Source organism: Harpia harpyja, chromosome 4 (assembly GCF_026419915.1).
Source record: "Harpia harpyja isolate bHarHar1 chromosome 4, bHarHar1 primary haplotype, whole genome shotgun sequence".
In the NCBI taxonomy this organism is placed as follows: Eukaryota; Metazoa; Chordata; class Aves; order Accipitriformes; family Accipitridae; genus Harpia; species Harpia harpyja.
Genome location: NC_068943.1, coordinates 79,509,310 through 79,532,505, shown reverse-complemented (window position 1 = coordinate 79,532,505; position 23,196 = coordinate 79,509,310). Strand labels below are relative to the sequence as shown.

Below are 23,196 nucleotides of genomic sequence, written 5' to 3'. Positions count from 1 at the left end.
TGTATGACAGAGAAAAGGAGGGAGGGTCACGTGGTGTCTCCCTCCTCATGAGCCCTGATTCCTGGTACCAGCTCTATTCCTCAGCCCATCTTTGTCAGCTGGGTTCAAAGATAATGATTTAGTCCTCCCACTAGTCCGGTGTCATCACAATGCCCCGTCAGCATTGTTCTGTCCTTTGCTCATTAGAATGATCATGGCTTTTTCTTCCACACTGCAGCAGTCACTTGCCAGGTGGCCTTGGAGCAACATGTCAAGGAACTGGCCGTGTGAGAGGGTGATGGAGTCAACAGCAAACAGACAGGACCTTGGAGAAAGAGGCGCCATGGTCTCTGGTGACCCATGGGAACAGGATATCACTTTACTCCCCTTCCTCCAACATACCAGCCAGCAACAGACACCCATGGCAGAGGAGAAAACCAGTGACCCAGATTCACGGGGAGAAATGGCACCGGCAGCACATACTAAAAGCTACCAAAGGAAGTGCTGAGTGCTGGCAGTGGGTGACTCTCTGCTCAGAGGCACTGAAGCATCTGTCTGCTGGCCTGATATACAGCCTGATATACTAGCCCAGCACCGGCAGTCGGGGTGCTAAGAGGAGCTGTGTTTCAGTACCAACCACTTCTGAGGCAGCTCGAACTCCTTCATATGCTGCCAATATCTCTTTTTCAGTTGGAGTATGGCGGGCCTTGGATCCTTGATATCCCCGACTCCAAAACCCCAGGGGTCGGCCTCGAGTCTCCCCAGGTGCTTTCTGCCAGAGGCTCCAGGTAGGACCATTCTCCCCGGCTGCAGTATAAAGCACTTTTTTAACATCTTGTCCTGCCCGGACTGGTCCAAGGGCTACTGCATGAACAATCTCCCTCTTAATTTGTTCAAAGGCTTGTTGTTCAGGGCCCCATTTAAACTTCTTCTTCTGGGTAACTTGATAGAAAGAGCTTACAATTAGGCTGCAATTTGGAATATGCATTCTCCAAAAGCCCACGACACCTAAGAAGGCCTCTGTTTCCTTTTTATTAGTCGGTGGAGACATAGCTGCTATTTTGTTGATCACATCCATGGGGATCTGGTGACGCCCATCTTGCCATTTTATTCCTAAAAACTGGATCTCTCATGCAGGTCTGTGATGGTCTGACAAATTATAGTCAATGTCTCAAACATTCGTTAAAGAACTTTGGTGGAGAAAATGGCCTCTGTAAAAATGCTGGAGTTTTGTGAGCAGGACAATGTGGCCGAAGGAGAGGGCCCCACGGAGGGTGGGACCGCACTTCTCCAAAGCCGCAGTTCCTTATCTTAAGTGACCAGGAGAAGGAGCACAGCATATGTGCCTGGAGGAGGAGGCCCCACGGAAGATGGGACTGCGCTTCTATCTTAAGCGGTCATGCCAGCAGAAAAAGAAAGGCAACTCCACAATGAACCCCCCCCCCAAAGCTCACCAACCGATTCCAGAGAACCCCGGGAATGGGACCACACATGTCGAGACCATCGACTAACACACTATAAAAGAAGGGAGAACAAGTTCCCAGTGCGCGCCCTCCGGAACTGGATCTCTACACTGACTGGACCAATGCTGGACCCAGGACTGGTGAAACCCTTTTCTTCTCTTTCTTTCTTTCTTTCTTTCTTTCTTTCTTTCTTTCTTTCTTTCTTTCTTTCTTTCTTTCTTTCTCTCTCTCTCTCTCTCTCTCTCTCTCTCTCTCTCTCTCTCTCTCCCCCCCTCTTTTCCTTCTCTCTTTTCCACAGTCCCTACACCTCATCCTTTTAAACATAAACCGTTGACCAAGTCTGAGACTAGGAGTGGATCTAGCCACCCCTGGGCTCCTCTTTGAGGAGTCCAGAAAGCCTGCTCTGAACCTCGTGACTCAACGGGAGGGCTCTCCTTCTAATACATTTCATGTTCCTTTTTCCATTTCTTTTTCTACACCTCCCTTCTCTTTTCAAACAGCGGCTTAATGACATGTTGCAAGGTTCATATTGATAAGTTCACTTGTACTTGGGCAAGGTTAGCTACGTTGAATAAATGTTGATTGTTTGAACTCCCCTGGTGTCGTTTCACCTTAATTCTGACAAAGGAAATCCACAAACCTGAGTCGCTCCACTTTGGGACGCGACAAGGTCCCTTGACCTTACTTTGTGTTATGGCAAAACCAGCCTTCAAAAGGATTTGGATTATTTTCTTCCCCTTCTCAAAGATGACTTCTGCCATGTTGCCCCATACAATGATGTCATCAATGTATTGCAGGTGTTCTGGAGATTCACCTTTTTCCAGTGCAGCCTGGATCAGTCCACAGCAAATGGTGGGGCTGTGTTTCCACCCCTGGGGCAGTCGATTCCAGGTGTACTGGATTCCCCTCCAAGTGAAAGCAAACTGTGGCCTGCACTCCACTGCCAAAGGGATTGAGAAAAATGCATTAGCAATGTCAATTGTGGCATAACCACTTGGCTGCCTTTGAGTCCAGTTTGTATTGAAGTTCTAACATATCTGGCACGGCAGCACTCAGCGGTGGCGTGACTTCATTCAGCCCTACTGTTAGTCTCCGCTCCCCATTAGATTTCCGCACGGGCCATATGGGAGTATTAAAGGGTGAGCGAGTCTTGCTGATCACTCCTTGGCTCTCCAATCGGCAAATCAGCTTATGGATGGGAATCAGGGAGTCTCGGTTGGTGCGATATTGCTGCTGGTGCACTGTTGTTGTAGCAATTGGCACCTGTTGTTCTTCAACCCTCAGCAACCCCACAACCGAAGGGTCCTCAGAGAGGCCAGGCAAGACGGACAGCTGTTCAATTTCCTCCGTCTCCAATGCAGCTATACCAAAGGCCCAATGGTACCCCTTCTGTTCCTTGAAATACCCCCTCCTGAGATAGTCTATGCCAAGGATGCATGGGGCCTCTGGGCCAGTCACAATGGGGTGCTTATGCCACTCATTCCCAGTTAGACTCACTTCAGCATCCAATACAGTTAGGTCTTGGGATCCCCCTGTCACACCAGAGATACAGATGGGTTCGGCCCCTTTATAACTTGATGGCATTAGGGTGCATTGTGCACCAGTGTCCACTAGAGCCTTATATTCCTGTGGGTCTGATGTGCCAGGCCGCCGAATCCACACCATGCAGCAGACCCGGTTGTCCCTTTCCTCCACCTGGCTGGAGGCTGGGCCCCTCTAATCCTGGTTAGAGTATCCGTTACTCACTTTTTGCAAACGTGACTCAGAATTCCCTTCAAGAGGATCAGAAATGAGATCAGCCCTTCTACTCTGTCTGGGGGACTGCTCACGGGAAACTGGAGTGGCATTTTTCCAAGAAGAATCCCCTTTTCTGATTGCTTTTTCTCACAACTCACGTACCTGTGCATCTAGGACTGAGGTAGGTTCTCCATCCCACTTCCTCATGTCCTCTCCATGGTCACGCAGGTAAAACCACAGATTAGCCCGTTGTGTGTACTTTCTATCTCCTCTCTCTTGGGCAGAGGAACGCCTACTCCTAATAGCTGCGATGCGGGCCTGTACAGGTGGGGAGGACATATCCACTTTGAATTGCTGGAACTCCTGGGACAATTCCTCTACAGCCGAGACGCAGGCCCGTAGGGAGGAAGAGAGACATCCTTCGTATTGTTGGAGCTGGACAGCCAGTTCATCCACCATTTGTCCATTGCCTTCTTTCCGGGACATTACTGCCAATGAGTTGGCATAGGTTGGTGGTGCACTTCATAGAAATTTCTGCCACATGGGTTGTGTGCATTGGATTTCATCTGGATCTGTGGGTGACTGCTCATTTTCTGGATTATTATAAATCACCTCCAGCATAGCTAATTCCCTCAGGTACTGGATACTTCTCTCCATGGTGGTCTACTTGCCTTGCTGACATGTAACATCATCCTTGAAGGGGTATCTTTCCTTCACACCTGACAGAAGTTGTCTCCAGAGGCTGAGGACTTGTGTTTTTGTCCCAATCACCTTGTCAATGCCCCCTTCCCTAGACAGGGATCCCAGCTGCTTGGCTTCCCTACCCTCTAATTCCAAACTACTGCCCCCCTTAACCCAGCATCAGAGCAGCCAGCTAACAATGTGCTCACCTGGGTGGCGGCCAAAATCTTTTTGCATGTCGCACAACTCAGGGATAGAGATCGGGTGATTATTTCAGGTTCTGCCTCTTCCTCCTATTCTTGTGATGACCCCGGTTCACCTTCGTCCCTCACTAAGTGATCTAATTTCTTTGTGTGTTTCTTATTTTGTATAGGGGCGACTGATACTGGCACATTTGGTTCTCTGGTTCAGCGGCAGTGCCTGTCACCGGGCTTGGGGTAGCCACGGTGCCTGTCACTCTGTTTTCCCTCTCTTCCCCCTGAGGGTGCTGCCTAATATCAAGCAGTGTTTGATAGATATTGGCCAGGGCCCAGCACAGTGCGGTAAGTAAGTTGTGCGTCTCGGGAATAGCCACAGCATTTTCCTTTCAAATATTCTACCACTTCATGAGGGTTCTGTGGTTGTTCAGGAGTGAAGTTCCAAGCCACTGGAGGTGAGAATTTCTCTAGATACCTGCCCATATCCTCCCACATGCCGTGCCACCCATGAATATCTAGCCTTGGAGCAGGTCTCTGGGTGGTATTCTAAAAAAACTTTTTTGTACCCCTAAACAAGACCTGAAACATATTCAGGAGACATAGCACTAACAGCATGCTGGCTTGCACATCCCAAGGATATTCAAAATTCTCAAAAGCTCTTGTAATTAGCTGGAAGGAGAGAAGGGAGGTGAACGGACAGGGGGAAGTATCCCCCCCTGACTTCCCCATGGATTGGGTGCAATTACCAATAACTTCCGATAGAAGGCACCCAAAGTATGGAAATGATATCACTGCCGCATAGAGATACCGGCTTAACCTCATGACCAGTGATGTAATCATTTCATAAGTCGACATTACCCAGTATAGCAAAATGATAATCCTGATCCTTCTCCCAGAGGTGATAAATGTAACCGCAGGGAATACATAGCGCATATAAGAACTTACACAACACTACCATGTGAACAAAAGAACCAACATTGTGACTAGCGACTATTTAACTAATATAAGAAATGCGTATGACAAATTTGTTTTAACACGCTCTGGCCAGATCTGTCGTTATCTCAACCCCTCAGGCCCCATGTTGGGTGCCAAAAAGGACTGTTGTGGTTTGAGCTCAGCCGGTAACAAAGGACCACGCAGCTGCTCGCTCACTCCTCCCCACCCCCCTCCAGTGGGATGGGAAGGACAATCAGAAAGGAGAAAAGAAAGAAAACGGAACCTCATGGGTTGAGATAAAGACAATTTACTGGGACAACACAAAAAGAGAAGTTACAACAACAACAACAGTACTCATAAAAGAATATACAAAACGAGTGATGCACAGTGCAACTGCTCACCACCTGGAATCCGACGCTCCGCCACTTCCCCCACCGAAAGCCAAGAGCTCCCTCCCAGCCCACTCCCCATTTATATACTGAGCATGATGTCACATGGTATGGAATAGCTCCTTGGCTAGTTCAGGCCAGCTGTCCTGGCTGTGCCCCCTCCCAGGTTCCTGTGAAAATTAACTCTATCCCAGCTGAACCCAGGACAGAAGGCAAGAGACCAGCATGGCTGAGTCAAGACCTGCTGGTCAAACTAAAGGGCAAGAAGGAAATGCAAAGGCAGGGGAAGCAGGGACAGGTATTCTGGGAAGAGTGTAGGGATGTTGCCCGGTTGTGTAGGGATGGGGTCAGGAAGGCCAAGGCACATCACGCCAGACTAACCTGATCACCTTCTACAACAAAATATCATTTTCTGTCAACATGAGGATGGAAGCAGTGGATGTTGTTTACCTGGACTTCAGCAAAGTGTTCAACACTTCCCCACATCCTTCTGCTGGACAAACTGGCAAGATGGATGGGTGCCTTGTGAGACGGGTAGGAAATTGGCTAACAGGCTGCACTCAGCATGTGGTGATCAATGGTTTTAGTCAGGCTGGCAGCTTGTCACAAGTGGGGTTCCCCAAGATTGATACTGGGCCTCATGCTGTTTCATATCTTCATAAATTATCTGGATGGTGGGCTTGAAAGCACCCTTACCAAGTTTCCTGATGACACAAGACTGGGTGATGAGGCGGACACATCAGAAGGGAGAGCCATTGTACAGAGTGCCCTGGACAAGCTGGAAGAGTGGCCTAGCAAGAAAAGTATGAAGCTTAACAAAGACAAATGCAAAGTCCTGCACCTGGGACGAAATAACTAAATAGCCCAGTACAGGCTCAGATCTGTGTGGCTGGGGAGCAGCCTTGCTGAAGGGCACCTGGGGGTCCTGGTGGACAACAAGCTGAAACTGAGCCAGCAGCGCACTGCTACAGCAGCAAAGGCAAGTCAGATCCTGGGCTGCATCTGCAGGGGCATTACTAGCAGAGACAGAGATACGATCATCCCACTCAGTGCTTTTCAGGCTGCACTTGGAGTACTGTGTCCAGTTCTGGTCCCCACAATTTGTCAGACACAGACAGACTGGAGAGGGTCCAAAGAAGGGCCACAAAGATGATCAAAGGGCTGGAGAACCTGTCCTCTGAAGAGAGACTGAAGGAGTTAAGTCTCTTCTCCCTGGAGAAGAAAAGACTTAGGGGGAACCTCATGACAGTTTTCCAGTACTTAAAGAGTGGCTATAAAGAGGACAGAGGCTCTTCGTTCACAAGGAGCCACATGGAGAAGACAAGGGGCAACGGGTCCAAGTTGCACTGGGAGAGGTTCATCTTGATATAAGAAAGAAACTTTTTACAGTGAGAACAATCATTCACTGGAACAACCTCCCCAGAGGTGTGGTAGAATCCCCATCACTGGAGGTTTTCAAGATGCAAATAGACAGGGTGCAAGGTAAGCTCTTTCTTACAAAAGACCAGATGATCTTTTGACATCCCTTCCAACCAGGGCTGTTCTATGATTCTGTGACTGTATTCTGGGAACTTCAGAGGCTGTATGGTGAAGTGCAGGTTAGTGCACATTGCCTGGGTTCCTCTCCAACATGGCTCAGTTTTTCCTCTGTGGCCTGGTTGCAGAGCTATGGGATCATGGAGATGTGGTGGGGTAGCTTACAGAAGTACAGTAGTGGATGAAGCCAGGCTGTTCAGGAAACACAGGCTGGGAAGGTGAGGAAGGGGAATAGCCCTTTCTGTGAGAGAACAGCTGGAATTCATGGAGCTCTGCTTTGAGATGTACGATGAGCCAGCTGATAGCGTAAGGGTCAGGATTAGAGGGCAGATCAGCATGGGTGACACTGTGGTGGGTGGCTACTACAGATCATCTGATCAGGAAAAAGTAGACAAAGTCTTCTTCAGACAATTGGAAGAAGCCTCTTGTTCACTGGCCCTGGTCCTCATGGGGTACTTGAACCATGCCAAATGTATGCCGGTGGGACAGAAGCCCTGGACTTCAGGAGAGCAGAATTTGGGCTCTTCAGGGATCTGCTTGGAAGAATCCCATGGGTTATGGTCCTGGACAGAGGAGGGGTCTATGATTCTGCATTGGAAAGCAAAGCTACTTTCCAGCCAGTCTGTCTTCCTTTTCCCATGGTCAAGTTCTGAGTTGTTGGTTTCTTTTTGCGTGCTTGTCTCCCAAATCTGAGACTGTAACAGGAGCAAGAGCTTGTGAGCATCTGTGTTTGCAGCTGATGAATCCTAGAGATCACAAGCAGAAGCCCAGGGAAGTGGCAGAGTAGATTAAGCAATTGCTTGAGCTGTTCCTGCCTGTTCACCTGTGTCTCCTGGGGTTGCAGGTGCCCTTTCTCAGGTGCAGACAGAGGCCACAGACTCCACAGTAGGGAAGGTCTCAGAGTCTCTCATGCTTACATGCCACATCTCTGGTGTACCCATCACCGACAGCAACTACGCTTGGGACTGGATCCGGCAGACTCCTGGCAGCATATAGTGTTGCAGTATCCTTTCATGGGACTCCAGCACATTGCTTCATCCTTCCAGACCTGAGTCACCATCTCTTCAAATCCCTCCAGGAACCAGCTGTCACTGGAAGTGCTCTCGCCACCAGTTGCAGACACGGCCACCTATTTCTGCAGCACCAGAGAGCTGGAAAAGGCCACAGTGCTTGAAACACAGACAGGGCCAGGGCAGAACTGGAAGGAGGCTGGTTAAATTCAGCCAGGTCTTTTGTGGTTGGCTGCAAGTCAAGGCTCTTCCTAGACTTCTCAAGACTAGTCTGGTCTGACTTTCCTGGAAAGCAGCACAATGGTGCTGCAGCAGCAGCAGCAGCCTCTTTCTCAAGCACACACAAAACCCACGAACATGCTGATACCTTCTTCCTTCCCTCTCAGTCTCTCCCACAGGCAGAAAGAGAGAAAGAGTGTTTTTTATTTTGGAATAAGCACAATGAGCATTGAGGGAACTAAAATTTTAACATGGAAAGGCAGAACTCAATTGCATTTGGATACCTCATATTGTTCAGGGAGTCTCAGAGTAATGTTGCAGCAGCACATAACAATAGTCAATCAATGGTATCTGAGAAGAGAATGGCACTGCACAGAGGGGAACTGCACTGCCAAGCTGATTCTTCCCAGGATATGTTGAAAAATTTCTTCTCTGCACTCCTAGCTTTGGCTTCATGTGAATAAACACACATTTTCTTATTCTGAGGACTGACCATTCATCTGTTTATTTGGAAGTGTGGTTTTCATGCAAGTGCATTTGCATATGTCTCCATATGGAAATGCATCCATATGCTTATGTACATGCACACATTGCCCTAGGCATCCTATACAAGAGATACAGATATGTGGGAGGTCAGTTATTCCCAAACTTTGCCCTGATTACCATATTTGGTTCTATGGAAGAATTGCTGCAGTGGATTAATCTAAGAGCCATTCAACACAGCAGACTGCCTCTCAGGCCAATGTCAGATGTCTTGCAAAGACTATAAATACAAAGCAAATGCTACTTTATTTCTTCTGTTACCACCCTCCTTTCTTGTAGATGTCAGCAGCTCAGGGACTTCCCCAAGCAGATATTATAGATCTCTTTTTAAATCACTGCTTTTAGCTGTCCTCTCCATGGTGAAGGTTGTGACTTACTGTTTGGTCTTAAACATCTAGTTTCCTAAGATCACCTATAGTGTCTCCAGGGAATCCATGACCAGTAACATTTCTGTCTTGGAAGAATGGTTGAATGGGATGGTTCTGTCCACAGAAGAATATAATGCCCACCACATCCTTTAAGAGAAAAGTCACCATCTTGACAGATGTATCCCAGATCCAGCTCGCCTTGCCAATAAAAGCCATGGACACAGCCTCTTACAAATGTGTGGTGAAATCAGGTGGACATGCTGGGAGCTAGACTCAGAGTGAGCTGTACCCAAAAAAAGGAAATTGTGTTAAAATACAAATGGAGATTTTGGGGGGGTCAAGAACAATTACGCTGGAAGGGCCAGGATAGTTTCTTCTCAAAAGAAGCAGAGTAGACCTTTCAGCAAGGGCAGAAGGAATTCAAACAACCATGCATGCACAAAACACCGGCTAGTTCCCCTCCAAAATGTGTCTTCATCTGCCTAGGACACTTTTCTGGAGGAAAGCAGGGCTCCCTCTCTTCTGATTTCCTCTGAAGCAGAACTCAAGGAGAGGTCTTCAGTCTTGTGGAACACAGCCTAAACATTCTCTCTAACATATCTCTGGCAGTATTGGAGCGCCTCCTGCAATTTTTTGGAGGAGGATGCACCAGGACAGAGAAAAAACCAAAGACAGAACTCAACTTTTAAACAGAACAAATCCAAGCATGTGGCTTGTGGGAGGCTGTGAAGACAGGTGTGTTTCTGTGGCCACCCAAATGGAAAAAGACTGTTTAACTGCATCTAACTCAGTGACAAGCAGGGTGCGGTCTCACTGCTCTGGGAAGATTTGGCAGCAAGTGGAGGGTGTGGGAGAGACACCTGTATGTACCCAGGCCTGTCACAGGAGGTATTTAGAGATTGTTCTCTTTGTCCTGCCAACAGTTCGAGAGACTGAAAGTATCACATCAGACAACTCGACAACTTTCCTGGAGGAGTGAGGCAATAAGGAGGAGAAAACAATTTGACACAATAAAAGGAACAGCAGATGAACATACCCATGTAAACAATGGAAAATATAGCAGCACTGGTACTACAAACAGTGATTAAAAATGAGAAATACACCTTTGTACTTGATAACAACAATAACGCAAATAAACATACTGAGTAATACAGCATGGAACCACACAGATTTGTGAACAGGATGAAATAATGCTGTTTCCTTTTGTGTTCTAGAACTGAGCTTGAGGATTCAGAAACTGCTCCACAATTCCAGGGAACCATTAATCAAATCATTAAAGTAAGATAAAAATCAAATTAAAAGGCAACTTCAGTCAACCATAACTATATGTTCCCCACCTTCAAACTCAGCTAAAGGCACATATAAATAAATCAAAAGTCCAAAGCATAGCCAACTCAGTGGTCAAATAATCTAGTTCACAAGATCACGGAAACTGAGAAAAAAATGGGGCATATAATCAGGAAGAAACTCCCAACATGCTTATAAAAACGGCACTCAAACAAGGAATATTAAAACTCAAATACCAGAGTAAATAAGCAACTTTCGCACATCAAGGCAAACAGAGTCCATTAAGCCACCATCAGCTAAACCAAAATAACTTTTGAACAATTCATAAACATGGACTGATTTTTTTTTTTATTTGGCATGAAAATAGGTTTTGAGAACATAAATACTTGAAGGTCCAGAAACAGTTAGGAAATGTAGAATGAAACTAAATTGAAAATTAGTAAGACTGGGGCAGCTAGTCCCCAGATATTCTTTAAAATATTTCACCCTAACTCTCTTGATGTTGGTCAAAAGACAAACCAGTAATTGGGTACTTTAAGTAAGAACAGCTCTAACAACTCAAAAGGAACAATATTTCTTTTTTACAAGTATGGGCAATATTTTAGTGAGAGATTAATACAACACTATCTGCCAAAAAAGGCAATGCTGATAATGTTATTTTTAGTGTACAGCAACCTCTCTGGAACAGTATTAGATTGTTCAGAAGTGGAACAGTGTAGAGGAAGAGGAAAACAAAATCCAGCTCTTCAAAGGACATGAAACAGGAGGCATCACCTGGCACTGAAAAAAGCAAACGTTTTTGTAGAACGGTCTACCACTGTGGGGACTACAGTCACCACAGTGACTGAAAAAGACTGAACCACCACACAAAAATTGTCTCACTCACTGACTTCTCTTGAAGGTAGAAACACGGTGCCCTGCATAGTCTCTTTTTCCACAGACAACTCTATGCACATACACAAATTTGATTCCCAGAATGACTCAGACAGCCAAAAGACCTTTCTATGCAAGACCAGTTTCCTCAACATTCACCATCAGATCTTGGATCCTGCAAGCACATCATTTTAGACTTCTGATTGTCAGCTCAAGTTGAGAAAATCAGGATTAACCTACTGTATTTAGATGTTTCCATTTAAGCTTAACATTATGTTCTCTTTGTCTCAAAGCACAGAGGAGGTAAGATTTGTTCCCACTTTTTTGGTAAGAACAAAGATCCTTTTAACTTCATATCCAACAGTGACCAGAAGCAGATGCATGAAGAACACGAACAGGAGACTAGAAAGGATACTTCCCACTAGTAATGTCCCAGCTACTAGACATCAGAACAAGGACTTTGAATCACATGTGGTTCCTTTGTATTTACCATTTATAAGTTTATTCAGGAGCCCCTTGTTCATAATTTTGGCCTTCTGCCACCTTTGCTTGACTTACTGCTTTGCCAGGATGAACCATTCTTGACCTTGAAGGAGGTGATGTCTGAAAATCAAGCAGCTCTCCTAGACTCCTCCTCTGTGCAGGACCATGACCCATGGGATTCTTCCAAGCAGATCCCTGAAGAGCCCAAATTCTGCTCTTCTGAAGTCTAGGGCTCCAGTCCTGCTTTTTGCATTGCTCCTTCCTCTCTGGATCCTGAGCTCAAATACTGCATGATCACGGCAGTCAAGGCTGCTCCTCACCTTCACATCCACCACCAGTTCTTCCTTATTTGCCAGTAGGAGGTCCAGCTTATCAGCCATTTGTGTCAGGGAGTTTTCATCAGTACGCTCCAGAAAACTGCTTGATTGCTTGTGCCCTGCTGTGCTGTCCTGCCAACAGACATTTGACATGGTTCAAGTACCCCATGAGGACCAGGGCCAGTGAACAAGAGGCTTCTTCCAATTGTCTGAAGAAGACTTTGTCTACTTTTTCCTGATCAGATGATCTGTAGTAGCCACCCACCACAGTGTCACCCATGCTGATCTGTCCTCTAATCCTGACCCATATGCTATCAGCTGGCTCATCATACATCCCAAAGCATGTACTCCAGCTGCTCCCTCACAGAAAGGGCAATCCCCCCTCCTTGCCTTCCCAGCCTGTCTTTTCTGATCAGCCTGGCTTCATCCACTACAGTACTTCTGTAAGCTACCCCACCACATCTCCATGATCCTATAGCTCTGCAACCAGGCTGCAGAGGATAAACTGAGCCATGTTGGAAAGGAACCCAGGCAATGTATGCTAACCTGCACTTCACCATGCATTTCAGTTCTTGGGTCATGTGAGCTATCCCACCATATCTCTATGTTGTCAAGGAGATCATAGCTCTGCAACTACTAGCAGAGCTCTAATTTCTCTTGTTTGTTCCCCATACTGCACGTATTTGTGCACAGGCACTTTAAAGGGGCACCCAGCCATGCTAATTTCCCAGAAACTGTATGAGGGCTTTTTTTTTCCTCATAGATACTTCCTTATTTATGTACATACACTTGAAGTGCACCCCTTTCAGCCCTTTTTTTTTAATTATGAAGTCTGTCCTGTTCATATCAGTCCTCATATGTTTTGTACTAACCCTTCCCACCACTTTCTCTCTTGATTATTAACCATCCTCTTCCTCCACTGTTGTTCCTAGTTTAAAGCTCTTCTTATCAGGTTGGCCAGCCTGTTGGCAATGATGTTTTTGTCTCATTTAGTCAGGTGGATCCCATCTCTTCCAAACAGTCCTCAATCCTCAGAAAGGGCCCCATGGTCAGAGAAACCAAGTCCCTTTTGCCAATGCCAGCTGTGCAACCAACTGTTGACCAGCAGGATCCAGCCACTCCTCCTCACCACCCTTCCACTCACCAGCAGGATCAAATCGAAACCCACTTGGGCCCATGTGCCCTTGACCATCACCCCCAGAGCCTGCTTGCTACTTTCCAGGACTCCTCTGGCAGTACCATTAATACCCACATGGAAGACCAGCAGGGGGTAATAGTCTGTAGGTGTCATAAGTTTTGCAAGTCTTTTAACAATGTCCCCAATCCAAGTCCATGGCAAGGAGTAAACCTCCCTAGGTCACAGGTCCAGCTGTTAGAGGAGGCTTCTGTTCCTTGCAGCAGGGAGCCTTCCATTACTAACACTCACCACTTTTTCTGGTGCTCCTGCTCATGGTCAATGGGCTCAGACACCTCGTATGACAAAGCTCCCAGCTCCTGATTTGCTATGACAGCACTGAATCTATTCTGTAGTAGCAAATCTTCAGGTGAAGCAAGAGCCTTCCTCTTGGTGCCAGAAGTCACAAGCTCCCAGCCTTTGTCTTCATGGGAACCTCTATTTCATGGGAACCCCCATTTCATGGGAACCCCCATGTGATGGGCGCAGATTCAACTTGCCTCTCCTTTGTTAGGAAAGGGAGGAGTGGGCTCTTGAAGCTGCAGAGTCTCAGGGACTGAGTCTGTCTCTTGCTGTCAGGGTCCAGATAGTGCTAATGATGCAGAAATTGATTATCATGAAGGATTTCATCAATCTGCAACAACTCCTTTACTCTTTAGTAGCCACTTCCATAGGTACAGTGCCTCTACCTAACAAAGAACAATCATTTTGCCTACTTTCTCATCTTACTTAAAACAGCATAAAGACTTTTTAAGGCACCAAATGACCCTCAGACACCAACTCTAAGAGCCCAGATGAGGCACATTCCTCATTCTCCTGAGCACTGAAACCAAATTCAAGGTGAAAAAGTAGACAGCTTCCTGCAGCCCAGAATAATTTTCATAAATGCTTTGAGATAGCACTAAAAGTACTGATATTTTTTTCCTGCTTTCTTTCCAACTTAATTCCATGACACTTTTCAGAGGTGTGATGTAATCCCCAAATTTTCACTTATAATTCAACCTTTTTGTTATTATTTTAGACCATTCTTTGAAAACCATATCATGTTTCTTCACGTGGTATGTTGGGTCAGAAACCACTGGAGAAGTCATGTGACTGCCTGTATAATCCAAAATTCTGTGTAGTGAAAAAGAAGGAAGAGACAGTTTTTGTAATGAAATATATCACTGTGGGACTGGCTGGAGTACCACAATGATATAAACAACATATGGCCCTGTACAAAAACCCAAAGAAGGAAAAAAGTCAATATATTTTGAGGAAGAAAGGAGATGGGTGGCTGAAATGATTAAGGAGATAAATGCAACATTATTTTTGTATTTCTATTTATCCTGGACATGTAGAGCTCACAAGGTTTCTAAAAGATGGAAGAAAGGGATAACTTGGAAATTCTGTACTCAGTCAAGCTATTTGAAATCATTGAACTATTCAGTTATTGTTTTTCACTTTCCAGTTTTGGAAGACAATGTGGCTCTGGATACCCTCATGGAGTTGCACATGTGGATAATTAGGAAAAATATCGGGCTTTTCATCTCCTGTTTTTACAACCCTTTTGAATACCATGAGCAAAGAGTTACTTATTGGAATAAGTATTAGCAGTGTGAGCACTGATAAGCTTGTATTTGGAAGTGGGACCACTCTCACAGTTGAACCAAGTAAGTACCATTATTTTATTTCTAAAACTTATGTTAAAATTAAGGTGGGGGAGGACAAAGTAATCTAATGGTTTGGGTTCACTGTAAGAGTTTTCTGCTGCAATAATCCCTAGAGTGCACTCTCTCTGGCCAGCGTTTCAAGCTGAATCCTCAGCTTGTATCCACTTAGGAAGGCTTCACAGGATCAACTGGGCTACCTCTGTATATCACCATTATGCTATGATCCCCAAATACCTGGTGTGCACTACTTAAGTTTAACACATTATAATTTATTCTCAGTCTGGTTAGCACGCTGGCCCAAATTTACTGTGAAGTGTCCTATCCTCCAGTGGATTTTCACTGCCTCATTTTGAGCAGGAACACACATCTTAGTGAAGAGCTGACAGTGGAGAGAAGTTTTGAGACAGATCTTTAGCTCTCTGGTATGAGAAGTTAGTTTTTGACACTGGCACCACACTCATAGTATCACCAGGTAAGTAATTCCACTGGCATGGAGACAGAGGAGGAAGGAGGTTAAATGTCCTTGGGCTTAAATTTTCACAACTGCATCATATCCAAGACCGCTTAAAATGAATGAAAACTGGCTACCAAGTTGCCTAGGCATTGAAAATGCAGATATGGTGAGTAGAGATTATAACAAGCCTTAGTCCTTCCTATCTTTATTTGGAACTTCATGATGTACAAAAAAGGTTGCTGTCGCCCCAAGCTTTTCTGTGGGAGTGTGAATGCTGGGGTAGCAGGGGAGTTTGTTAGGTTGATCTTTGTTATCCTAAACATCCAGATGCATACCTTTAGAGTTGTTATGAAGCTTTCAGAGGTCTGCATGTCTTTAAAGTCCTGCAAAAGTGTCCCATGTAATTTTACATAACTAAACCATCCTGCTCTCATTTCAGAAGGGCATGGGGCTCCCTTCAGTGCTGCCTAATATCTGTCCAGGTCTGTAGGATACCTTACATGGGAATAAATGTCTATTCTGGAACAATTTAAGTCCAATTCCAATTCCAAAGGGGCAAAGGAATACAAATTTACCATTCTGAAGAAAGATCTGTTCTTTCCAACCAGCAAATCCTCAGTTGGAAATGTAGGACCAGAAGAAACTGCCATATTCCATTATTTTAACATCAGTCTACATTGATTTGAAGATGATATTTGTCAAAAAAAAAAAAAAAGAAGAGGTAAAATATCCCATAGAGAATAGTAGAATCTGGCAAGAAAAAAACAACCAACAAAACACAGTCTAAGAGCTGGCAGGTGGAAGACTGAGCAATGGTATCGCCATTTCAGACCTTTACAGAAATGCTGATATGATACTCTTGTTTCTCACATAAAGGGTTTTTTATGTCTTTTTAAAAAAGTTTAGTGTGTTGGTTCTTCTGCTGACAAGAAAATATTTGTTTCTTCTCATCAGCTGAAGGTAGCATGTGGGCTTATTGACTGCAACAAGGTATTCTTGGTTTAAGGAAACTTTTACAGTACATTACTCAAATTTCTAAAACATCTTCACTGAGTTTCCCACAACTTGGGTTAGAGAACAATTAATTTCACAAAAAAAAAAAAGGTGTTAGCCTTGTCTTCTCCTCTACCCTGAAATGCTTTAAATCATTCTTTCCCTGCTTTTCCTGCCTATCTATCCTCTCTGATATCCTGATGCAAAATTACATGAAACTTCAGTTGCGTGAAGTTTCCATGCTGTTCAATGATTTGTCTTTTTCTAGCTAAGGATGGTATGACATTTTCAAAGCTGCACAAAGACTTTAGGATTATGTTTCACAGTAAAAGGTAATAGGCCTTAAGCATCTAAATCAGGCAGCGTCTGTTGAAATAATAAGTTGAAACCAAAATTTCCAGAAATTGAGCAACCCGACCCTTTTGTTGTTTGGATTTCTTTGGGAGATACTAATATGCATTTTAAGATGCTAAGAACAGACATACTTTATTACCCAAATCTTTTGAGAATCCCCAAGATGAAAATGACATAGAAAAACATGCATTAGTAGTCACTATAAGATATTCAAAGCATATTCTCTTGAGGGCTCAGTTAAAGACAGATAAGGTGTTCGGTTTGGTTTATTCTAGATAAAACTTTCATTAAGAATACTAAGGCCTACAACATTATGGAATATATAGCTCTTCCCATGACTTTGTAAGATTAAAGGGAAAAGAAGCACAACTTTTTGTGCTAATAAAATGCCACTGCCAGAATGTAATGTACAAATCCCTCTCAAAAGCAAGCAGTGGTAGAAATTCATGGCTGTATTTTTAGGTAATGCAAAATAGTGGGACTCAGTTGGGGCTTCTGGGGTCTGATAAAGAAATAATTCTGCTTTATTAACTACAATTGCACTGTGTACATTTGTTCTTGCTGAAGATCTTACCCAGTGAGTTATGCCAGAGAAACAGCTTGCTAGTATGCAAGAGATCAGAAAACATGAAAAGCCTTTAAAGATCTTCTCAGATAACAACGAATCCACAGGACTAACAGGTTGTGGCAAAACCATGTTACAGCACCTGGAAAGGAAATGTATGCAGGAAGAATAGCAAAATGAGCCTTTTTTGATTTACACGTTTTAACTGTGTGTTACTGTTGGTTTTGTCTTTGGCAAGGGGACTCAACTGACTGTGGTGCCAAGTAGGTATTCTTTATGCATTAACCTTTTCTGAGTTGTTATTCTTTGGATTTTCACTTTTTTTCCTTTTCTTCCTCCTAAAATTCAGGCAGCCACTCCCCCATGCTTTAAAGTCACTAATTAGACTTCAGGCTTTCCATGTATAACATTTTTATATGTAATTAGACAATTTAAGTATAAAAACCATGCTGATCCCACTTCCCAGGAGTTGCCAAAGAATCTAGGCTCCACAAGGACAAGTCCTGTCTGCTATATGCTAAATTTCTTTGGGACCTAACATCTATCCACTTACTCAGGCATCTTAATAATTTTCATAGTAATTGCTAGGTTTTAGAGTCATGCTTGGACAGTCTAAAGGGAAATAAATTTTCTGTGGAGGTTGACATTTAAGTTTCTAAGACTGTCTATTCTGTCAGAGTTAGAAAGACAGCACTGACAGGAGGGAAGGATAATGTACAAAAGCATTAAATGGAATCTTATGCAATATTTCTGTACTAGTTTAATGTCACTAAATTGTTCAGAGTTTGGGTTAAACTGAATAGGTCAAATGAAGTCCATGAATGTTTGATTCCTGTTTGGTATCTGTTTGCTGTAGGTGTTGACAACCATGGAGTTGTGCTTGTTTTATTAGTAGACCCAACCCATGAAGTTATGATAGAGTACTACTTGACTTTCACTTCAGTCCCTCAGTATTGGGGTATGGATGGTGGGGAAAGAGAGTAAAATCAGAGCCCCTTGATCAAACCTTGAAAAAATACCCTGTGATGAACAAAATGTTAGACCTGAGGGATCTCTTGACCAGACTGCAAGGCAGATGCCCTGCAAAATTCAAAGCCTAATGCAGCTCTCTTTAGCAAAGAGACCCATCAGGATGCTCCTGTCAAATTGGACATGTAAATCTTTTTTGATATGTCTCATAGCATTTCATAAGCTGAGCTCTTTTTGGCAAGGATGCATGCTAAATGATTCCCTTCAGTTTCATGTTTTTATGTTAATTCATGTTGCTAATCTTGTCCTGACACTGGTATGTGGAATCACCCCAGTTTCTTCACCTATAACCTGAGGGCAAAGATATTTTCTTTTTAAAGAAATCATATCATAATGATTTGTTGGCTACTAAATTATTTTGAGACCAACTGTTTCCTTAAAAGACATCCCCTTCAAGTTTGAGCAATCTTATTTCTTTACTTGTATGTCTTATAAGAAATTCCCAAAGAGGGCTGTTGCTATACAGTTGAAATTCAGGCTTTTGCAGTTCTCAAGCCTTTGTCATTTATGTATGTTGCTTAGAACTGGGAATTCAACTCTGAAATTCTTTCAAAACTGAAAAAAAATATAGCTAAAAGTTTCAGAGTAACTCTTCTGAAAGATGCATGAGAGAGCAAGGATCCCAAATCCTGTTAAAACTTGTCAGCATCTTTTAGGTTCTTTCAAAACTCCAGTTCTAGGGCACGTTTTTCATGTGTCGATGTTTGTCGGTATATTAACACTGAAGGACTATCACTGAAGGTTATTACAGTAGTCAAAGGAAGATTGTAAGAAGATTTGTCCATGGACATCAAAAGTTCATAGGCCTCGGGGTGTTCTTCCCTTCAAATCAGTTTATTATACAAATCCTGCATTATACTTCTAACTGCCTCTGGAGTTGTGGGACTAACAATATGGCACAGCACATGGATGAGAAAGGTCACAATTTTGGAATAGGCACAAGAATTTTTGTCGAACCAAGTACCAATGCTATTCTCTTTTCATTGTCTCCAGACTGGGTTGGAATGTCTTACACCATGTGCAATGTCTAGTGGGGAAGACCTCCCCCACAATTGAAAGTTCTTGACCTTATCAGAAACTCCTGGAGAAGTGGAGATATGCAATTCATGGCCTTCTGATTGCTTCTCTCCTACTCTTCTATCTTAGAGACAAAAATCCATCTTGCGTCTGAGCATTTGTTATTGAAAAGGTCAACCTTGCCCCCACTCCAGCAGCAGTACTTAATTTCTGCAACTAATGTCATTCGTTGGAGTAACCTCGCACAACAGTGAAGCAACAAACTGTCTTCTCTTTGCCCTACCATTCTTGCAATGGTTAGACCTTTTTAGCCACATCAGAAGAAGATTTGGGGGAGGGGAGGGAGAGTAAAGGAAAAACAGTTATTCCTTCATGCCTCATGAATATGTAAGACAATCCTTGATAGAAGTGTTATTTTTAGGAATTAAATTGTTGAGAAAGCAGAATGATTTGACTTTTGGAGTGGCATACATAAAAGTTCTCTTCTCATTTGCAGGTCCCTTACTTACAAAATAAAGAATTCACACATAGGCATGAGCTTTGGCAAAAGGAAACTTAGAATCCTGTGGAATTAAAGCATCTATAAAAAAACTACTCTCATACACCCTTTCTGCCTTTGATCTGATCTTTTGGAAGCAGCAGCAAGAAATAATGACAAAAAAGGCAATTAGTCATTGATGATGCTAGGAATTAGTCACAGCTGGAGTATATATGAATTCCAGGTGACTTAGCACTCAGGCAAGCTTGCAATAAAATCAAATCATGCCCAAACAATGTTTTTTTTTACAGAAAATCAAAATAGTTCTGACCCACAAGTCATTGTGATGAAATCAAAGAATCTGGAAGGAGATGGCAGCATTGGGAAAGCAGCTTGTTTGGCAAAGAATTTCAATACAAAGACCATCAGCTTGGAGATGTCCTCTAATGAGGTTGTATATGAACAGAGCACATCCATTTTGACATCCGTGGGGTTATATGATACTATCAAGGTGGTCAATGTGACAAAGGACACAGAGCTGACCTGCACGGCCCACTTCAACGGCTTCACTATTACAGCCAACGCAACATTGCCAGGTACAATTTTGTGGTACAACTGCAACTTATTTCTGGAGGCACTGTCTTCCAGTGCTTGCTATTTCACCTGCTATTGAGCATTGCCTTGGGTAACCAGCAAAAATGGGAAAGACATCTGGTACTTAAGCAGGTAGAGCTGAAAGATGTTTAAAAGCATCTAAAATAAATTGTCTTAACTGTTTAACAACTTGGAGTTACTTTTTTTTGTGGGAAAAGACAACACAATCTTTTTTAAAATGCACATTTACCTATGGCTAAATACTTCACCACATAGCAGCAAATCTCTTAGAGCACAGCCTGAAATAGCCTTTCTAAAACCAACAAAAAGTTAAAGTGGTGGTGTGGTTGGTTTTTTTCCTAAACCACTTATATTTTGGGGGATTGTTTTTGTCATCATGAAGCTCATTCAAATAGCAAAAATGAAACAACTCAGTAATTCTTTTGTTTCCTGCAATTTCATGGAGAAATCTTCTCCTCAAATTAATGTTAGAATTAGTGACCGGTTATCTGAGCCTCAGACTGTACTGCACACATGTTGCTATGGCAAAGGTCACATGAACATTTTGTTTAATCGTTTTTAAAATTTGGATATAGTTTATAATGCATTTGCTTTATCATGCTACAGAAAAGGAGGCTGAAGAACCAGTAACAGGGAAGGTTTGCAACACCACAGACACCTCTGCACAAGGTTAGTTGCCTAAATAGATTATGAAGTTACATTACTATGTTGGGGAGAAATGCATAGAAATATGTTTTCTCAGGGGTAGAGGAATCAGAATACAACATATTCATCAAACACAGCCTGCTTTTTCAAGGTAGCTAGTTTAGTAACAGACAAGCAACAGGAAGCAAAATCCAAACTAGACAAAAATTCTCCTTCCCTGTTGTTGCCATGTTTCCCTATCATCTTTTCCTTTGCTGTTGATTCTTTCCCTGAAACTATTACCTGTGGTTTTTTCCGCTTTCTGCCAATATCACAATATCCAAATCTAGACCATGATCTCTGCCATCTTTTCTCTATCACTAAGCAGATACCAAAGTGGAGAAAGCGAACATGCTGTCTATGGCTGTGTTGGGTTTGAGAGTCCTGCTGGCAAAAAGTATTGCCTTCAATACACTCATGAGTATCAAGTTGTTTCTTTCCTGAGGTAAGGAAGCACATAGCTTGATCTGTAGAAATACTAGAAGCACACGCCAGGAAAGACTGCCTGTCTTTGTGTACTCCTCTAACTCCACAATCAACGATACCTGTTCATTTGCTCCTGTTTCCTTTAAATAACTCTTGCAGGTTTCTGGGGAAAAAAACGCCAACCACAAAAACCCCCCAAACAAACCAACCCCCAAAAACAACTAAAAAAACGCCCACCCTCCCTCCCAAGTCACAAAGAACACAGCCCCTTTCTCTATCCAAAGCTCAGTTCTTGGTGGCTGGTCCCCAAATTTTCTTTGCAGGAAACTTGCTTTGCCAGAGCAACTCAGGTATTACCAGAAATGCCTAAGAGATATCTCATTGACTATTTCAAGTAGCAGAGCACAAAGCCTAGAGAAAAATCAAGACAAATAAGGAGTCAAAAGCAAGGCTCCCAAAACACAAACATGTGAAGTAGTGGGAGAAAAGAGAGGAGGGGGGAGGATTTTTAAATTAAGGTATCCAAAGAGGCACAAAAGATAGTCCAGCCTAAGTTTTGTGAGTCTACCTGTCTTGACCTGACATCTATCAAACAGTGGCACGTAGGCCCAATTGCATTAAATATAGTTTAAAACACATTTGCTCTTCCAGACAGTGGGGAAGCAAGACAACGGCAATCTGAAGAACAGCAGGAGAGAGCGTGTACCAGCAGCACAATGGGTTGAACAGCCGATGTCATATCTTCTGACAGTAACCATCCAGAACACAACACAGCACCTTCCCCTTAAGACATTTTATATTGTTGAATCCTGCCTAGCTAGTTTATTTGAAGAGTTGTAACTTCTTTTGCTATTTCTTTTTCTCTGTGAACTGAGGAGAGTGTATTTTTCCTCATCTCCCTGCTAAGTAGAGATTCATCTCCCCGCTCTTCTAGCCTTTGCATAGAAGCATCCAACCTGCTTCAGTAGTTTTGAGAAACCCAATCCTCACTGTAGATATATGACCTGTTTAGAACACCTTTTACAGGCATGTTGCATTACTGTCTGGATTGATGTACTACTGCTGAGAGACTTCAGGCACAGTAGATGCTATTTATAGCTTTAATGTTTTTTAGATAGCTTTAATAACAATAATTTTCTATTGTAGATGAGAAGATCTGTGTTAGATCTGAAGTGATTCAATTCAACCAGATGATGTTCAACCATAAAAACATTTCTTTGTTAAATCTGTATTTCTTCTGCAAAGCGCATGGCACATGCATTTTAGATTACTGCAGTAGTGACCAAAATAAAGTTTTACTAGGCCAAAATGCTGTGGTTTGTTCTGTGTTTTTTTCTTCTGGATTTGAGGTAGAGATTGCTGAAATCCAACTGTCCTAATGACCAGTGAGATTAGAAATACAGCTTTGATAACTTGGATTTCCTGTTGGCTGAATTTGTCTTTTCTAAGACTTCGTACAGAGAAGTGGAGATTCTCTCTGGCACATTAAAAAGCTTCAGTAGAGCCATGAATTTTAGACTTAGGGGATTTGAATGAGGTCTGGTCCTTCAGATCATTTTGAAGAGACCTCAGCAAGAGATGTTGCATCATAGCAAAAAAAGACATGTCCAAGGAGAAATCAGTTAAGAGACAGCTTGATATGAACATGAGGAAGGAAAATACACATATCAGAAGAGAAGAAAACATTCTGTTTTTTTCCACTCGTTGATACTAGGAAGAGACCAACAGGAAATAATG

General features: G+C 43.3%; 1 protein-coding gene across 1 annotated transcript in view; it reads left to right on the top strand.

The window, feature by feature from the left end:
- The window catches only part of LOC128140681 (T cell receptor alpha chain MC.7.G5-like), a 191,724-nt gene extending 168,956 nt beyond the window's left edge, over window positions 1-22,768 (top strand). Inside the window, exons 4-8 of the mRNA XM_052784905.1 lie at window positions 14,805-14,844; window positions 20,046-20,330; window positions 20,956-21,018; window positions 21,362-21,478; window positions 22,111-22,768. Of these exons, the coding sequence (XP_052640865.1) occupies window positions 14,805-14,844; window positions 20,046-20,330; window positions 20,956-21,018; window positions 21,362-21,477 (504 nt within the window). The 3' untranslated portion in view covers window position 21,478; window positions 22,111-22,768. The remainder of the gene's footprint in view (window positions 1-14,804; window positions 14,845-20,045; window positions 20,331-20,955; window positions 21,019-21,361; window positions 21,479-22,110) is intronic.
- Window positions 22,769-23,196: the final 428 nt, after the last annotated feature.